Source organism: Lissotriton helveticus, chromosome 10 (assembly GCF_964261635.1).
Source record: "Lissotriton helveticus chromosome 10, aLisHel1.1, whole genome shotgun sequence".
NCBI lineage: Eukaryota > Metazoa > Chordata > Amphibia > Caudata > Salamandridae > Lissotriton > Lissotriton helveticus.
The window spans coordinates 36,725,607-36,745,970 of NC_136071.1; the positions used below are offsets into that span (position 1 = coordinate 36,725,607).

General features: G+C 43.8%; 1 protein-coding gene across 1 annotated transcript; it reads left to right on the top strand.

Annotated features, from left to right (window-relative positions):
- The first annotated feature begins 4,846 nt into the window (after positions 1-4,846).
- EBP (EBP cholestenol delta-isomerase) lies at positions 4,847-16,410 on the top strand. The gene is made up of 5 exons (XM_078664686.1): positions 4,847-4,970; positions 8,852-9,221; positions 11,273-11,309; positions 13,817-13,947; positions 15,396-16,410. Exons 2-5 carry the CDS (start codon positions 8,903-8,905, stop codon positions 15,623-15,625), a joined length of 717 nt encoding a protein of 238 aa, XP_078520812.1. The 5' UTR covers positions 4,847-4,970; positions 8,852-8,902; the 3' UTR covers positions 15,626-16,410.
- The last annotated feature ends 3,954 nt before the right edge of the window (positions 16,411-20,364 follow it).

Consider the following 20,364-nt stretch of genomic DNA (forward strand, 5'->3'; position numbering starts at 1 on the left):
AACTGTTACACTGTAACATTGTACTCAGAATATAGCCTCCACAGTATTCAGCCTCAAGAAACAAATTTGCTCAAAGCCCCACTTCTCTGGGTCACGTGGTCATCTGGCTTCAGAAAACAAAATAAACAACAGAGAGGATGGATCTAGCCACATCCTCATGTGGAACCAGCGCCTTCTGTTATTTTCCGGCACCAAGCCTGCAGTGACTGGCCCAGTGAACTGCTCTTTGGGCTAGATGTAAGAACAACAGTAATAGTGATTACCAAATCGCGATTTTTGCGACCCGCTATTTGGTAGTCACTATTACCAATGTACAAAGGGGTTATTTAGCCCCTATTTCCTAAACAGCGATATGTAGTGGGTCGCAAATAGGCAAACCTCATGAATATTAATGAGGTGGGCTGCAATTTGCAGAAATCACATCCACAGGCCCAGAACTGGAGCAGTAGATGTTGTGTGTTGCTTCGGCACCCCTATCCCCCTTCACACTCCCGGGGTTGGAGAAGGAGCCTCTCCCACTTTGGATCAGGGGGTGTTCCTTCCCTGTTGATGACATGCTTACGTCATTCGCAGGACTGGAACCGGGGAAAGTGCTTCCTGATTTCCCCTGTAGCATCGAAGGGCCTGAAATACAGTGGTGTAACAAAAGCCTCTGCAGCCCCCGCGGTGAGGGTGGGCCCAAACTCCGGGGGGGCCCTCTGGCACTTGCAGGCCCCAGGGCTGAGATCTTTGGACTGGGTCAGGAGGGTCGTCAGGCTCCCTGCAAGTACTTTGGAGGGGGGCCGCTCAAGTTTCGTACACCACTACTGAAATAGCCCTGTTCTACATGTTCCCATGGAATTGTGCCAAAAGTAAGGTATTGTTCAAACCTTCCAGTGATACCTCCATTTATCTGCAAACTGCTGGGTGGATAGAATGGGATGTGATCGACTGGTGCTCCCACTAGACAACAATACTTTTTTTGTAAGGGGAGTGGCCCTTTGGACAAGGGCCTGTGCCCCATTGCCACCCTGCTAACAGTATCAATCCCCCTCCCCCCTTCCGGGGAGGGATGCGGTCCTTACCCCAATCTGACTCAACCAGGTATAGGGCCAGAAAGCCCACTAGAGACCGGGAATTATAAACAAAATAAAACAAAGGAGTGGGGGCAGCCCCCCATGAACAGGGCTATTGTCTCACCCCAAAACGATCACTGGGATTCAGATTGTCTGCAATCTGCCTGCCCTGATGCGGGAAAGCCAACTAGACACCAGGGAAGAATTGAGAAAACAAGGCACTGGGGGGGCGGCCCTTAATACACAGGTTCATGCCCCCACCCCAAAAAGGACATTGCAGTTTATCTGTCCCACCCTTCCTCAGAGGGGGGAGCAGAAAGACCACTGAACATATGGGAAAGTCTTTTTTTTTTTAAACAAAGTGAAAGGAGTGGCTCACCATGCATAGGACCATGCTCCATCCCAAAAGGGAGTTGTACATTCTTTCTGTCCCTTTTTGTGAGGTAGATTTTGCTCCCAATCTGCTCCTGTGGGGTGGGGTCAGCCCACCATGAGGACATAGGGCCTTGCAAAGACTCTAAGCCATGGCATTACAGTCTTTCTTCCAACCATGAAAAACAGAGTGAGGGGTTTGCCCTCAATCTGACCTGCGCGTGGGCTAGAAAGGACACCGTATGCCAGGGATTGTGATTACTGAAAAATAAACAAAGGGATGAGGGCAGTCCACCCTGGTACAAGGCCATAAGGGACCACAGTCTTTCTGTCCCTCTGGAAAGTAGGTACGTTTGTCCCAACTGTCTGGGCCTAATTTCCCAGTGGATCCAACCAGTCTAGCTGTAGGCCCAGCCAAACAAGTGGGCAGTGTTTTTATTGGGACAAGCTGTAGAATGCTGTGTGGTAGGAATTTTGTAGATCTTTGCAGATTCTGTTGCAGAAATTCAAGAAAAATGTGTAATTTTAGACAAAGTTTGAGGTTTGCAGAGTACTGAGGGTAAGAAAACTCTGTCGGACCCATGCAAGGCACACCACCCTGAACTCCCCCAGGTGTCTAGTTTTCAGAAATGTCTGGGTTTTGTTGCCAGCAGAGCAGCTACCAACATTGTCAAATCAGGAATTTTTTAAAAAAGAAATGGAGATGTCTCTACATTACCTTTTGGAGCATTTCCTGTTGCCGCCCTAGGCCCATCCACACAAGCTGCGTTAACATTTGTTATCGGGTCACATGCAGTGATGCTGAGTTGTTGCAAAATTTGTGGACCTCCACAGATTCCAGAACCTTCCCTCACAGAAATGTGAGGAAAATGTGTGTTTAGCCAAAGTTTAAAGTTTGCATGGACTCTTGGACAAAAAAAGTGTGAGATCCAAGCAAGCCACACAATCCTCGACTCTACCGGGTGTCTAGTTCTTAGAAATTGCTGGGTTTCGTAGGTTTCCCTGGGTGACGGCCAAGCCCAGCCCCAAAATCCACAGCTACCCACACTGCAAAAAAAGGGTTGGTTTTGAGTGGAAAAATGTGAATTATCCATGTTAGGTTTTGGGCTATCTCCTGTTGCAGCACTAGACTCATCGACATAAGTGGGATATTATATAAGTAGAGAAGTGTGGCTCAATGGTTTGAGCGGCCGACCCTGATGCAGTAGTCTGGCCGGGACCAGGGTTCAATTCCTGCCATGGCGGGTCTCGGGCTTAATTTCCTCGGACCTGATCATTCTCGCCTCGGTGCCTATTCTAATCATGAGTCCCACTCTGCACCTCTGGGCAATAGCTTGCTTAATCTCTACAACTGCCCCAACAACGCAGAGGATCCTGACTTCACCTTGGGGGTGCACAGGAGTGGGCTCCTCACAGGGAAAGGCCAGGAAGGGTTCCTCTGCGGTATTCGTACAAGCGCCGAGATGCCTACGGGTAGTCGTGCGCTATATAAGTGCGTAATCATTTCATTTAATTTCATATTGTTTTTAATCAGAAGATGTGTGGGAATGCTGGGTGGTAGGACATTTGTGGGCTCCTGAACTTTCCCTCACAGAAATGTGAGAATACTATGTGTTTAGGGAAAGTTTGAAGTTTGCAAGGGTATCTGGCTAAAAAAAAAACCTTATGACAACCACACAAATCAAAATATCCTGGACTTCCTCAGGTATCTAGTTTCCAGAAATGTCTGGGTATGGTAGGTTTCCCTGGATGGCAGCTGAGCTAGCCTCCAACTTCTGCAGCTACCCACATTGTAAGATACACATTGATCTTTCTGAGTGAAATGTTATGTGTCCATGTTGTGTTTTGGGCACTTTGTGTAGCAGATGTTAAGCCCAGTCACACAAGTAGGGTACTGCTTTTATTGGCGGACAAATGGAAACACCAGATCATAGAACATTTGTTATTTCCAATTGATTTCTCTGCATTTGTGTCTTCCAAATGTAAGCCAGTGTGCAAAATACCCTCTGAGGTACATGACAGTATTGGTAAGCACAAAACCAGAGGTGTATAAATAACCTTTGTTCCTAAACTCAGTATTGTGTGTACATTTCAGAAATATATAGGTTTTTTTCACATCCATGTTTCTTTCCTTTTATTTCTATAAATGAATTGCTGTATAATTGGTACATTGTTAATGTACAGCTCAGTTGTTGGCTCTGGGTATTGTGTGTTTTGGGAGAACCTACAAACTCTATAAATCCCTGTGATTAGAAGGGACTATAGTAACGGTATATTTCTTTTGTAAATCAGTCACTGTAGCAAAAAATTAGAGATGAAAACATCGTCACAAATGGCTACTTTTTCCTACTCATTTCTACTATTTTTTTTTCAAGTTTGGTTCTTTCGGGAAACCTTAAGGGATCTACACCAATGATACCTTGTTGAATTAAGAATGTTTTATACTTTTCAGAAATGTATTGTTTGCCTGCATCACCCATGGGTTTCACAACTGTTTCCACCACAAACTTGAAGTAGGTTAAAACCACAGAAATTTGGAAATATTGACTTCCGCTTAGAAAGATGCACCCAGTGGAAAAAATGGTTTTGATACAAACCTGCTTGCTCCTGAAAGCTGGGAAGATAGTGATACTAGGACAGCAGTACTTCCATGTATGTAATTTTTAGAAAAAAAAATACATACACTTTCTGTCTTTCTTGCAAAGCACTTTTTTCCCTCAAAAGCTAAAATTCTGCTATATTTTTTTTATTTTCTCTGACCCCAACAGGATAACCCCTGTATACTTTTAGAATCACCTGAATGTTGGAAAAAAACAGGATGCAAATTTGGCATGGCTAACTTTTGAGGAAAAAAAGTTATAAAAGGTTTAGAGAGCATGGGACTCCAAACAAGCAAAGGCAATAGGCCTCCCTTCAAATGAAAGCTGTATAGTAACGTAAAACATTACAAGTAAATAGCATGGGAATAGAAATGCATTTGTGTGGAAGTAAAGAACAGTAGAAAAATATTGGTGTTGGTTATAAGGTCAGGTCAGGTGACAGTTACATGGCTCCACAGTAGGTCACAAAGAAGCCATGACTACATAGAGGGGCGCGAGGAACACAGTGTTCCGTCAATCAATCCTGTAACTATGGAAACCGGGGTCCGCCTCAAAACCGAGCAAAGAGCTAACAGACGAACCCCGAACTTGTTGGCGGTGGAGCCAGAGTCGTGCGATAGGTGGGCTGGACCTGCGAGAGCCATCTCACTCGCAGTGATTGGCTAATGCTACATTGACAGGACTGACTGGGGCGTGGGCGTCATAACATCCAGAGCGCTTTACCCAATGGCCGAGCAGTAAAGAGCTTGGAAGTAGTTTAATTGGCTGTGCTTTTTAGACGTAACAGTTGAGCGACGTTCCTACTGGCTCTCGTTGTTATGGACGTAGTGCAAGATGGACGCCTACTAGTGAAGGGGCGGACCGCACCGAGGGGGCGTGGACACATATTAGCACCTCCTGCCTGGAGGCCGAAGTCCCATTCGTAGAGACAGCGGAGACAGAGGTGAGTGCATCTGTCGGTGTCTTATGGTGACGGTGATGATTTGAGGCCCGTGATTAGTGAGTAGGCGCTACGAGGGCCCACTACTTAGCGCTATATAAATACAATTTTAACCCCTAAAGTGGGTGAATGCCGCCAGTGATGTGGTTAATCCCACTTTGTCAGACTATCACCCCAGTAGGTAATTAAAATGTGTACAATCCAGTGTGCAACAATTAACTTTTGTTATATAGCGCCAAGAAACCTTCACCCACTGCATTAATGCGTTTACTATCATATTTTATCAAAATTGGGTGAGTAAGTGGTGCTGCAATCCTGATCTATACCTGGTCACACCAGTGTGATCTTTGGCAGGGCCCAAATGGGGGGTACACTGCATCCACCCACTATTTTCATAAGGTGTGCGCCATCCCCCAGAAGTTGGGCCCCACTGAAATATGCTGAACTTGTACCGGTGTCATTTTAAAATATGGGAATAGGTTTAGCAGTGCCTGCACGTTGTCTGCTTTCCATTCCCAGCAGCAATGTGCAGGCGCGGGGTCAAAGGTAAAGGCCGAAGTTACTGGGCCATGAGGCTTCCTTTTGATGGAGTATCCTGGCTGGACACAGTCTGGAGCCCCACACTTAACTATCAATGCAACAGAGGGAAAACAGAAGCACACAGCTTGTTTTCACTTAACAGCATTGCTTTAAATGGGCTGGTGCTGTCCAGTCCTGAGTACTGGCACTTTTTATTTTGAGAGGGGGAGTACCGGCACTTCTCAACAGTGATGTAATACTTTTAATTGGAGAGTAAAGAAACTTCTCAGAACCAAGTAGGTACTCTGGTACAGACTACCTGCACTTCTATTTTTCCATTTCAAGCACAGATACAGAAGAGAGGCATACTTAAAGTCCCTGTATACAAGTTCATACACTTTAAGAGTGTCGGATGTGTTGGAGTGTCCCAGTATCTACACTCAGTCAGTCAGTCAGTCAGTCAAATACACTTTATTCGATTTGTTAAAATCATAAAAGGTATACAAATATTTATATACGTACATTAAAAATATACAGAATAACACATAATAAGACCATTTTTGTGTTAACAATCAATTTTAAAAATTATTCGGAACATTTAATTGTAGAGCTTTCATTTCAAAAGGGAAAAACAGGCAACCTCGTGTTAAAAATAATCATGTTCGTGTTTTGCGTGATTTAGTTCTGGTCGCAGCTACCAAGAAATTTTCAACGCTAAATATAACATAAGTGCTGCCTAAGAGCTGAAGATAAATTACAGCAGGCCTCCCCTGGGTGAAGCCCTCCTTTCTTAAAATTGGTAACAAATATTTAGCCCTTTCCACAGCAAAAAAACTGCAAAACATGGTAAGATGCATAGTGTTTTGTATAGACATATCATCGCATTTACAAAATGGGGCTGCCTTGGGTTTCACCCATTTAGGGTAGCTGCCCAGATGATAATGGATCAAGTTAAAACTAAACTTGGTCAGTAGGAACCTATGGAACGGCTTAGTGACGATGCCAAGATATGGCTCCATTTGATAGGGAATGCAGAAGCAAGTAATGCGATCTAACAGTCGGCTTCCTCAGTTCCCCTTCCTCACGTGCCAATCTGGCCCCCTCCATATATTGCTTTTTGATCACACTAATGTCCTCCCTCCTAATACAGGAAGGTGAATAAAAAGGTTCCGGGCGACCCAGCTCGGTTAAAGATCTTCTTATATATTCCAGCCAGGGCACCTTTTTGGAATGATCTAGGGACATGACCTCGGCCATAATAGCATGGTTAAGAGATAATTCACTGTTCAGCCATGTCCTAAGCCAGAATGTTATTGGGGCCAGCCTCAACCTGTCAGTAACAAAGTCCAAACCAACCTCCACATGGGTCGATAAGGTCGGAATGGACTGGGGGACAGACAGCAGTGATCGTAGAAACCTATTTTCCACCCTCTGGATAGTGTCGTCTTTTATATATCCCCATAGGGCTGAACCATAGACTGCAATTGCCAAGCATTTGGAGTTGTAAATTTTTTTCATTGCCTCCATCGGCCTGGCCCCCAGCCTTTTGGAAAACCCCATGAGTGACGCAGTTGACCTTGCCACCGCTAGGCCCCTAGCTCTAACCTGTGGCCCCCATGAGCCTCTCTCATCAAAGAGTACTCCTAAATAAGGAAAAACAGCCACTCTTGTAACCACCTCATCCTTACATTTAAAATTTTTAGTTTTTACCTTTTTACTATGGAGCCTACCACCATGGTGTGCGATTTGTTGGCGTTAATCTTTAGATCGAGTTGATCCATGAAAGCCCCGAATGCATCCAACAACCGTTGCAATCCGACACCTGTGCGGGCTATAAGTACTGCGTCGTCCGCGTATAGGAGGGCAGGTATTTTAGCATCTCCAATACGCGGAACGTCGCCCTGTACTGCCTCAAGATGACTACTTAGGCCATTAATGTAGATTGTAAAGAGGAGGGGGGCCATGATGCAGCCCTGGCGCACCCCTCGCATAGTATCTACACTCATTTAAATTGCACTGTTATTTCTTTTATAGCGCTACTCATCCCAATGCAGGGTGTTAGAGTGCTTTACGTAACATACACATTATACACTGACAATATACATACAAGATGTGTTACATAACACAGTGAGGGTTATAAAATGTAGGAGTCATGTCTTTCATACCTCACTGTGCTATATTATGATTTTTGCATCACTTTTTTTGGCACAACCCCAACGCAAAATCGAATTTGTTAAATCTTGTAAAGCTCTTAAATGCACTCATGATATACATGATAAACATATGTGTGCGGTCTTAATATCTTCTTGTGGTGCCACTTCTTTGAATGTCCCTTCCAGTGATGCTACGTGCAGTGTCACGCTTCGTGACATCCTGCTTAGTAATGGCACACGTCATAGTGTCACTTGCTTACTGCCCAATTTGGTTAGTCACCCACTTCTTTTTTTTTTTTAATACCAGTGCTCTGATCCTTGGCCAGCTCTTGATCTCCCTTTGTGTCAACCGCCTCATAGACCAACATTTGAGGCGCCGAAAACGATGCTCCAATGAACTACATCATCTTGAACAACTTGCTTTTGCAGTCAAATATTTACTGGTACATCAATTTAAAGCAACCATTTAAAGCAGTGCAACCAACTTTCCATTTACATCTCTTTCTTTCTTGCACTGATGTGCAAATTACTTACTGGAATGACTGAATATACATTCACCCTGGTCACTGTAATGCTATGCAAATGTTAGAACCCTTGTATAAGCTATTTAAGACTACTTCCCACAAAACGCTTCTGAATGACCCCCTTCTGGGCTCCCACCCGAGAAAGCATGTTTGCATGTTTGCATCCCTGCTACGCTGCTTGCCAGTGGGTTTTATAACTTGCTAGTTAAAGCAGCAGCCTTAAACTGGGGTGAAAAGGCAGGGTGTTCAGTAAAAAAGAAATCTTCCAATGGAGAATGCTAAATACTACCTTATTTGTAGGAGAGACTGTTGACATTCAGATTTTTTTGAGTGCCCTTTCTAACAGAATTGCTTTAGACTACAGAACACACCACCACAAGCATTTTGGGTGGTTAAGGGGTGTGTGGGAGATTATCAGTTGAGTGTCAGTCAAGAGCAAGTTAGACGCATATAAATGTACATATTTCCAGAGCTCCCAAGATTACCTGGCCATGTGTGTAGCTCATCAGTCCAATTGTGTTTATTTGAGTTCTGGAATTTGTTGTCTGGTTTATTCCATTATAAAATGAGTATCCTTAATCCTGGTATGCAAACAGGACCTGCACGGATGAGCTATTCATGCATGACCATGGAGCATTTGAGAGCCTTGTATTTCTTGCTGTGACCATTTCTTTTTTTTGTTTTCCAGCCTAGTCCCTGCAGAGGTTTTCCTATCAGCTGAGTAACCCTGTGTGCGACCATGGTCCTTGGAGCGGAATCGCAGGAGCGGATTGGTGCTCCGCACCCCTATTGGCCGCGTGACCTGCATATTGAGGGCTACCAGCCCAACAATCAACCCATGTGGAAGATACTGGCTTTCCTCTTCTCCGTGTCAGGAGCCCTGCTGGTAGCCGTATGGATCCTGAGTGGCAGAATCAGGGTGGCGGGACTTGGCCCAATCCGACGCTTGGCCTTGTGTTGGTTTGCCATCTGCGGCTTTATCCACGGCGTAATTGAGGGTTGGTTTGCCATGTACTATGCAGACCTTCCGGCTGATCAGTCCTTCCTTTCTCAGCTCTGTAAGTTGTTTTGGAATCTTGAAATTATTTTGTCGTTGGGAGGGCAGGTATCTTAAGGGTGTTGGTGAATTAGTGTCTGCATAGGAGTCCTTTTCATTTTACCTATATAATTCTGTGAAGTGGGTAAGTTTCTCTGGCTTTTGTGCTATACAAATCACCTGAAAAAGAGGAATGTTATTTGAATGAATTGGGTGAGAGTTTGCACCTGAAGCGCTTGAAACCCAGAGGGTCTCTTGGGACTGGTGGCATTTTGCCAGGATGCATACGAGTTAGTCAATAGTTGGTAAGTCGTTAGTTCAGTGGCTTCAGGGTTATCCTTATTCTATTTCTTGCATGCACAATACCAGTCTGATCTTAGTTTAATGAACAAGGGAATGTGGGAGGGACAATTAATAAGGCATACGGTGAATTGGGCATCAAAGGCAGAGCCCCTTCTAAATGTTGGATGCATCTTCTCTTTGGGGTTCAGAATCAGTCACTATGGCTGCCTTTAGGATCTTTTGTCAATACTGTCATGCAAGAGTCCTGTGTGGGGTGCAATCTCTTAGTCCTGACTCCTTAGTCTTTTTGGGTGTTTGTGGAAAGATGGGTCGATCTTTTCTTGGTGGTGGTTTTCGTGTCTGAGTTTGACATAGAGCAACCTCCTTCTGGTGATAGTGGCAGCCTGGACCTTCAGCAACTATCCTTGGAAGCAGGCTTGTTTCAATATTGCATTCTCTGTAGTTCCCCAAGAAGTTTGGTTTCTGGTCTTTGTTTGAATTTGAGATATTTGGAATGTATTTATTTGACACCAGAGGGATCTATCTTTTTGCCTCAGTCACTTCAATTTGGATGGGTGATCATACAGACTGCAGCTCAACTCAGGATTCTAGCTGCTCTGTACGTGGATTCTAGTTTCGGTGAATAAGGAAGACATTAACTTTAGTCTGGGGTGTTGGAAAATATTTACAAAAGTCAAATGCGAATATGACACTTCCCTGGTCTCTTGATGGTTTGTTGTTTAACCCTGCTGTTCAGAAGTGAATGTTAGCGTTGGCACCCTCCGCTAACTTTGTCACTCAACAGACCAGCCTGAACACAAGAAGAAATGTGCTTTCTATAGTTTCTCTGGCAGAAAGGTCCACATTAGTAGTCCTTCTCCACACCACTGAACCCAGCAGTGGCAGAATTGTGTCCATGCAAATGTCATGTCAACAAGTGCTTGAAATATAGCAGTTTGCCAAGCTCAAAAGATGGATAAAGGCCCAGCTAGAATGCTGATCCAAATTTGCACTGAAACCACATCACACAAAGCGTCCTGGCTAAGAGGGAAAACCAGTACGGAAGTCACAGTGGGTTGAACATGTGACCTTCATAAGCCGGAAAGAGTGCATCAAGAAGGCCCGAGAACTGACGATCACCAGAGGGTGGGAGACAGAAAATCTCCTGAAGGCTCCAAGAAAGAAGTGTGATCTTGGAAGCCCTTGGTCCAGCAGTCAGATCCCTCTGCCACCATCATTAAAGAAATGTTTGCCATTTCCACAATGTTCAAAGAAGCAAATCAAAAGCTGCTTCTTGTTGCAAGTGCTCTTCTGACCCAAGAAAGCCATCTTGCTCAGGGCCTTCTCTGACACACTAGGAGACAATGCAAAGAACACAGTTTGATCTCGTCCCTTGTACTCTTGCGAGCACACTTCTTTTTGCATCCCTCCCCGTTTACCTGGGTTCTTCCAACCAACGCTTGCCATATTCTGTCTCGTCCTCGTCTTGACTAGTTTTACTTTTTTTGCCTGCGGCCCCTTATTCTTCAACTCACCCCACAAAATAAGTATTCTATATTCAGAGCAACGTGGCTATCATCAGGACTGGTGTGGGTGCCCTAAGTTTTTCTCCATTTATTAAAAAAAAATATATTATAACTTGTGTATTTTCATATCCGAAATGCTTGCTTGGGCAATAGGTGCCTTAGTGGCTGAAGTATGTTCTTAATAAATAGTCCCCTGTTCACATATGTTATGTTGGTTTCTTCCCATATGGGTATGTAACACTTTCTTACTCTTTTCTCTACCCAGGGAAGGAGTACTCCAAAGGAGACAGCAGATACATCACGTAAGTGACTCGCGTGGTGTGTAAGTGGGATAGTGTCAGGGAACTCAGAAACCTTTCTCATGTACCCTGTGCTTATGATTAGGAGTGGCCCGAGAACACACAGCACATGCGCAGTAATGCACTTTTATTTGAGTTGATTTTTATGTGGCACGCTTATATAGTGTAAATTTAGCTCAAGAGCAGTAGAGTGCTTTACATTAATAGAATGCTGTGAGGCTTAAAAAGTGAAATTTGCATCTCTTAATTATGCAGTTACATTTCACAATAGTCATGTATTTCCATTTTTAGCCTTAGGAAGATTAAGTGCTTTGCCCAGAATAACCAAATTTTCATACCGTGTATGCTGCAGTAACAAGACGTCTGTGGTTTGTTACAAAAGTCTGGCCTGGCATTGCAATGTCAGACACTTCACCTCAGATGAAAGCAGTGCTGCTAAATGATACCTTCCTGCTCCCATCACTTTGTGAGGCCAGTAAGGAAGGTTTCCTATTTTTAATATGACCAGTACTTTTGAAAGTACTATAGAGGGTGTGGGGGGCAGAACTTCCATCTTGGCCAAGGTGACTCTCCCCAGTATGAGGGGGGGATCCTCTCGAATGTTATGGTATATTTGAATCTCCAGCACCAGGCAATCCTTTCAGCAGCGAGGCTAACAGACATTTGTTCTATCCAGACACCGTTGTAACTAAAGATGGATTTTGTCAAACAAGACATGGGATGTTATTCGATTTCATCTCTTTTGCTATTCGCAAAGGAAAAGAGCACTGCTTTCTCCAGTGTTCGTGCCAAGTACTTAGCTCCCTGTTTTATGGTATTAAGTTTTTGAACATTTTCTTCTGTATTTATCCATATTTATTTTGTGTTTTGTCAATAACGAAAATTATAAAAGGCTAATTTCTTCATTTATTTAATTAATAAACATGAACTCATACTTTGACGCCTGACGTCTTTTAGCAAAATTAAGCAGCCAAATATTACATGACAAAACACTCATGGGTAAATGTTAGCATTATACTACAAATGGGTGTTGACATATGTCGCTATTTAGGGAAATCTCATCCTGTTTTTGAACTCCCCATGCCATCTACCTGCTCAGCTGTTGTCCTGGAATTGACAGTATGGATAGTCACTCAAAAGCAGCCTAATTTTCTGTATTTTTTTATTAAAAAATTAATAAATACTGACCGAAAACATGCTTTTTTCTGACTATATTCATCTGTAAAAAAAGTAAATACAGAAAACTGGGAGCCTTACTTATCATTATATGTTCTACTTTCTTAGAACAAGGTGAAATGAGCCCACATTTCTGAGTGCCATCTGCTTTGGGAATTTGGGGCTAATACAGTTTTTCTCACAGCCTAGGAATACATATTCTGGTGCATTTGCAACAGCTGTGACATAGAAAACAGATACTCTGTTGGGATAATGAAGACTGTTATCAGCATATGTTCAAGGGGTAATGGCATCAGATCGCACTGGGCAGAAGGAATAGAATTGGCGAGTTGATCGACTGTATTTTCAGGGATGTAACATTGTATTTAAAAACTTGGTAGTCAGAGGGGAAGCATATTCTGTAATCTTTGAGGTCTGGTGGAAAGCAAGTGTTTTCCAACGTGACGCCTCTGTCTGCCAAGGAGTGGTTTGGCCAAGGAGATCAAGAAGGTCAATCTCGGCCCTAGTCTGACAGGATAGTTAGGAAGCTAAGTTGGTGGCCTGTAGTGGATAGTACAACTTGATGAGGGCTCAAGGACTTTTCACTCCTGAAGTCCACTGTTACATGCGTTGCCCGGTGCTCTTCTCAAGGCAAACCCACTGCCTCCCATGCTTTCCTTGTTTGTTTGGCCGGCTCGCCTCACCCCCAACGCGTGTGCGTTGTTTTTGTTGTGTCAATCTTCCCCCAGACCGTTTTGTTTTCACTGGGGGGGAATAGCTTGCTGGAGGGTTGAATGGGGGCTGGGCTATTAACTGTAATCAGGAAGTCATGCCATGATTGGCTTCCCTGGCCTGCACCATTTTCTGGTATGGATATATAATATAATTTGTTATTGAATATGTCCTCCCCAATATATCATCACAGCTCTGCTATTTTCTTTTCTTTTTGTTTTATTTTCTCCAGCAGCACTGCTGTGGTATGTTGTCCAATGGTGCAGTGCAAGCAGGGAAGAACGCAAACGTTGCATGCAGTATTTAAAATGGGGGTACGGTCCTACCTCTAGTGCAGACGATTCACTAAAACCCTATGTTTGTTTTTTGCTCCTGACTGTAACTATTTTAGATCCCAAAATCCCTCCTGACCAGCAAGGCCTTAGTACTCATAAATGTGTAGAAAAGTTGAAATGTCTTTATTTAAATGGAAAACAAAGGAATCTGCTTCTAAGTGCGGGAAGGTTTGGGTGTATCGGTGTATCTGAGCCTCACGCAGTAGAGCAAAATTCAGTCTTTTTGTTTTGTCATGCTCGACGAGTGGTATCTTCTGACCACAGTTCTTCTGTTTTCTTCGCCCGCAGTGCGGATAATTTCACAGTCTGCATGGAGACCATCACTGCGTGTGCCTGGGGACCCATGAGTGTGTGGACGGTGGTGGCTTTCCTGCAGCGCCATCCTCAACGCTTCATTCTCCAACTCATCGTCTCACTCGGTGAGTATCTTTCACCTCTGCTACCATCTACTTTTATGGATGAGGGGAAGCACGGAGGTGGGCCCTGGCATCCTATCACCATGTTCCTAATAAGTGCCAACCGAGGAAGTAAATAAAAAACATATTCACAGAAAAAGGTGGCGTGAGCTTGTGGTTGAAGGGAGCCATTAACCCTTGGTTAAATCCCAGCGAAAGGGCATGTAAAGTGAAGGCACCGTCAGACTGATCGCACGTGTTTTGTTACCTGGTGCCTTCTCTGGTTGTTTAAGAGAGTTTAGCTTTCAGTCACCCCTGGGTTGCCTCTAGTGAGAGCTGGGATTCTGACAATGATGGATGGGGCTTTGTGGTCTTTTGTCCATGCACTGAGTTACTTCAAAGTCTAATTGCGGTACAAATGGTTACTTTCTCGCTTTATAACCTAAAGTGTCTAGGGTAACCCAAGGAGGCAACCTGTGTGTATAGTAAAACAAAAGACCGTGCTCACTCAGGATTCATTTTAGTTAACGCTGTGTTAGATAATTGGGGATTTGTTAAAGAACATCAAATTCAACATGGCTCAAAAAGGAGCCTAAATACAAAACAAAAAAAAAATGAATAACATGCTCGGGTGTCTAATATATATTTACTACAGAACTTACTGCCATAGCATAGAAAAGACGCACATTAAACCAAGTGCAAAAGGTTGGGTGCAAATACTATACAACCAATGTATAGAAAAACAGTCATTTGTATTACTACCATACCTGTATACAACTGCAATCTGTAATTTATAACCCGCTGTAACTAGAGCAGGCGTTGACATTTCGACACCATTTAGAAAATCATAGACTGGAGTCTTCATCAGGAGAACAAAAATGTTACAGCGGCTTGAGCCACAAATCTGAATAACAGAAGTTGGAGAACAAAAAGGCCTAAAGTATCTGTTTAATTTACACTGTTGGGTCGTATTACCAATGAGGAACCTAAATACTCTGTGTAAAGTATGGCAGCATTTAGAGTATAAAATGGCCCAGAATGATCAGAAGATCTGAATAACAGGAATTTCTATTCACAGTGCTTCTCATTACAAGTCTATCTATTTTTTCTAGTGCTTTATAGTGAATTGTGGGAGTTCAGGTTGCACAAGGGGCGGTTACGAATTCAGAACTCATTCGCTGGGCTGGTAAACATCCCGGTTAGCTCCATGAAGGAGCCGTGGGCCCACGTTCAGGCTGGTCCTGGCTGCAGATCCATAAACCTCATATACCACAGACAAGGGGAGTTTGATGAAGCCCCAAGTGATGCTCAGAGGCCTGTGCTTCATTCTTGTTGCGTGTTCTAGAAACGCTGGGTTCTTTGGCCATCATGTTATCTGTTTATTCATACCATTCGAGTTGGGAGGGAGGAGATGGTTAAAAGAATCACGTTTGCACAGAGGTTTTTTTAACTCCTCTTGTCTCTATTTGCAGGACAGCTGTACGGGGACGTGCTGTACTTCTATACGGAGTACCGTGAAGGCTTCAGCCACAGTGAGATGTGGCACCCCATCTACTTCTGGTTTTACTTCATCTTCATGAACACGCTTTGGATTGTCATCCCCTCGGCTTTGATCATAGATGCCTGGGGACACTTGAGCCAGGCCCAGAGAGCGTTCGATGCGGGGTCTGGAGCACCCCCCAAAAGAGTGAAGAAGAACTGAAGACCGGTGTGGGAGTGACATCATGGGCCCAGAGTGGCTGGGCATGTAGTCTCTTTCCATTCTGCACATTGGCAGATTTGCCAACTGGCTTTTAAAGTGAGTGAGTCATGCCCAGGTAATTATGGCATGTCAGCCGCACCGACGAGGAGGCACCGCCAGGTTGAAGATCACGATGCAGCAGCATTTCGACGGCTCGGATCCTTTTAATGAAAAGTTCTCAATGGAGTTTACGATGATTGCAGTGGATGTTGTAAAGTGCTCTGGGGCTGTCTTGGCTGAGGGTGGTGGAACGCAGGACTGTACCCTGAAAAGCTGATGATGGTCAAAGAGATCCAGCTTTCTGCTGTTGGATATCCAATGCCGCTGACCAGGAAGAAGAGTTTTAGGGCAACGCTTCATCGCTCAACTCTTCAGTTTCTGTAACAAATGGTAGGGAGACAGAGGGTGGACTCCGCTTTCCCTCAGGGGCATGCTCGCCTTCCTCTCACAGGGCCCTCTGTTTTCCTTGAAGAGTTTTACTGCTAACTTGACCATTCCTTGCAATCTATGTCTTTTTGCTGTAAGCCATGCTTTGTTTGTATTTGCCTATTGTTTATGGTTTATTGGACACTTTCTGCTTCCTGATGCTTATTAATGACACAAACCTGTGAGATCCTCCCTAAGCTAAGAGCAGTGTGTTGGCATCCCCATGTCTTTTATCCTTTGTCACTGAAAGAGGATGCATGCTTTCCGTCCAGTGTGCTGTAAGTATGTCTGAGAATAAAACCTGTCTTTCTTTTAGATCATTCATTGGTCATAAGTGCTGGTCAACATATGATCTCCCTTTCGATGACTTTGGGTAATCTAGAGAGGGCGCCTGTTACCCAGTGCTCCAAACTTGCCTTTAATGTGAAACACTGGCAGCAGGATTACATTTTCCAGTGTGCCTTTCGGCTAGTCCAGTGAGGAGGAAAAATATTTTGGGTGACTTGAGTTCTAGTACGTCAACAAAAACAGTGTTATACCTTCCTAGCATTTTACATTTGAAAAGGGACATTTTGAGATCCAGGAACTGGTTTAGTCATCATGTTTAAATTAATTGGCGAAAATGCATTTTGAAAGGGTTTGTGGAGGAGGCTTCATTAATTGGCCATTCTGCTTCTGAAAATTGGAGTTCTCACCCTGTAAAAATCACCATTGCAAGGTGTGAATATCCATATCTTTTGGATTTGCAGGAATACCTGGGCAACGTTGATTCCGAATTGAGGAATGGTGGTGGAATGCCATGGCACATACTTTATTTTGAAGGTTTTATATAGTGCGGGCAAAACCCTTGCTAGTATCAGAGCGCTTTACAACAGAAATAGGAAATAGACATATACTTACAAAATACGGTGAACAACACTTACAACGCAACTTTTACATCGCAGAGCCTTTACAACGCAACCATAACAACACAAACTATTACAACGCATTGCTCTGGGGGGCGCTCTAGGATAGGGAATAGGTTAATTTACTATCCAATAACCTTCCCTAGTGTCCACGGGGACTGGAGTTGGAATAGTAAATTAAACTATTCACTATCCAGCGCCCAAAAGCACTATGCGTTGTAATGGACTGCGTTGTAATACTTGCGTTGTAAAGGCATGCGATGTAAATGCATGCGTTGTAATGTCATACATCCACAAAATACTATTAGTTATATTCGTCCAACAGTGGTAACTATTACATCATAACAAATATCTACAAGACTGCATCTAATAGTTCAAGTGAATTTGGCCAGGCGAATCGATTTCACTTCTTTTTTGAAGGATGCCGTGTGAGGGTTCTGTCTTGTCTTTGTGGGCAAGGCATTCCAAATCCTAGGGGCCATTCCTGACAAGATGCGGTTATAAGTTTTCTTCTTGGTAAATCGTTGTGGTTTCAGTGGAAGGTTATAAGAACTGCTGGTGGTTCTGTTACCACCCGATAGTACTAATTTCTCTGCAAGGTATCGTGGGGTTTTGTGATGCAGTGCCTTGTGTGTCATCCCTTGCTCATTGCACCATCAGGATTCAAGCAAGCCGAGCCGACGACGGCTGAAATGCCAGAAACCGGTCCCCGGAAGCTTGTTTCCTTCCCAGTGTAAGAATTGGCTTGGTAGTTTGGTTTGCCCTGTTCCCATCATGCACTGGGACAGGAACAGACTAATTTGCATATAGCCAGGTTCTGAACTGGGATGGTGCAGTCATGCCTAGGCGTGCATGACTAGGCGTGCATTGCATGACTAGGCGCCAGGAGGAGTCCCGAAACTTTGGAAAACTTCCAGTCGGGCCTCCGGTCTGTGCTCCATGAAGTAACTTCTGTAATTGACTCAAGTTGTCAGCGGTCTAATAAATTCCGAGATCACTGTTCATGGTAAAACCGTGAGTTTTTTTTATACACGACCATAGGTTAGGGTACGCCTTAGCGCGCGTATACCGCCATGGTCTCAATATCCACAAGGTCCTGATGAATGCTTAGCATAATGTGCTAATACAAGCTGAAACATGTTCATGTCGACCATTTTTTAAATTCCATCGGATCTTCCAGCCCCATTTTTCAGTTGGTACTGATCCGTCACCTGTTTTTATTAGTACCCATATTACCCAAAATAAAGCGTTTTTCAGGGTACATTTGGTTACTTTTTATACTTGCACCACTTCACTTGCACAAAATCACAACCTGCTCCGCTGCAATCGCAGGCGTCGTAGCACACCGGAACGGCATTCGGCTGATCCGGTGGGGACCCAATGATGAAGCATGTCTCCAACCAGGTTGGAGAGTGAGGGTCCTTCTCAAAACATTTGTGTGTTTATAAATAGTCACTCTTCTGTTGTTTTTGAATATAACTCCCTGGGGGACTAAGAGTGTCTTTTTCCCTCTCTCTCTTGTTGTCTGAATTATTTATTTAGCTCATTATCCAGAGTTATTCCTAGCGATTTGGCAGAGTCGATCATGAGCGGTTGGCCGTCGAGTGCTGTAAGTGCTTCATCCATTCCATGATGATGGTTTTTTGACAGGGGGGCGGTATTAGGAGAAATTCTGTTTTTAGGGTGTTTAATTGTAAGTGGTTATTTGCCAAGAAGGTCTGCGTTTTTTGAAGCTTTGTGTTGAGGAACTTGATGTCCTCAAGTGAGTGGACCTTAATGTAAAGTTGTGTGTTGTCTGCGTACATTTGGTATTGGACATTTGAGGAGTTGAGAAGCTCGGTGAGTGGTTCCATAAATAAATTGAAGAGTGTCGGGGAGAGGAAAGATCCTTGGGGTACTCCTAAAGTGACTGGAATGGGTTTGGATAAAGATTGATTGGTCTTGAATCTTTGTGTTCTGTTTTGAAGGAAGGAAGTGAACCAGTTGAGAACTGTTCCAGATAGTCCCTTTCTATGTTTCAGGAGGTCTAATAAATTGTCGTGTTTGACGGTGTCGAAGGCGGAGGATAGGTCCAGCAGGATTAGTAAACAGGCTTTGTTTTGGTCCATTATTTTTATTGCGTCGTCTATTATGTGGGTCGTGGCAGGATCGGTACTGTGCCTTGATCGAAAGCCAGATTGGAATTTATCGAGCAGGTTGAAGTGGTCAATGTGGTAGGTAAACTGCGTGTGGACACATTTTTCTAATAATTTGGCCAGGGTAGGGATGTTGTATGTAGGGCGATAGTCATTTAGGTCTGCTGGGTCAGCCAATGGTTTCTTTAAGATGGGGGATAGCTGACCAGCTTTGAGGATGTCTGGGATGGTTCCTTGCAGCAGAGAGGTCCATAGAGGCACTAACGTCGGAATGAAGTCTTTTAGGAGGGATGCTGGGAGTGGGTCCGAGAAGTGATTGGAGGGATTCAAGGCTGTGAGCGTTTTTAGAATAGTTTATTCGCTGTAGGGGTTGAAGGAGGTCTAGTCGGCGTTGTTTTTGAGGTTGAGCTTTTCGGAACAACTAAGCAGGCTCCTGAGGGGGGTCTTTGAGGCGATCATGTGAAGGTCGGTAAGAGCTAATAGGTCGTTAAGTAGGTCTGTCTTTATGTTTTTGTTTTGGAAAGTGCAGATTCCCTTTGACTTTCCTACATATGACTGAATGCTTTGAGAAGTGTAAACAATTCATTATCAATGGTTTTGTGAGGGTGATTAGCGATTGAACTGATCCCAGATTTTAGTATCTGCCCGGATTTATATGAGACAATGTCTTTGGTATTGTGAGCACTCAGCACGGTGAGAGGTAGTATGTGCTTCGTCTGCGAAGGGTGGGAAGCTAATGGCACAGAAGTTGGGGTCCAGTTCATTTTACAGCATTTTCTGCAGATCATTGTCCTTCCAGTACAGACTGCCCGAGTTTCCTTATCGAGGAATTATGATTGATTATCTGGCGATCTCCATGGTAGCTCGCTCCCATTCTGAAACTGACACTATCAGTTCCTGTTCTCGGTCAACTCTATTGGAAATTATGCACTCTCTAAGATGACTACATTTGATTGACGTCTATCTCCATCTAAAATGAACTTCCTGAACTTAAACGGGGCTGCGCAACATTGTTCTCTCAACTGTTGAGTTTTTTCAATGTGGAGGAACCTGGCGACTTCTTATTTAAGGGTCCCAAAGCTCTTTCAGCTTTTTAGCAGATAATTTCTTGTTAACATCTTGTTTTCAGCATTACCACGAAAATAATGAATGAATGTATTGGTCAGTTAATTAAAACTTTTAAAATTGATCAGATTTAAAAGTCCTATCAGCAAAAATCACAGTATAATTCATC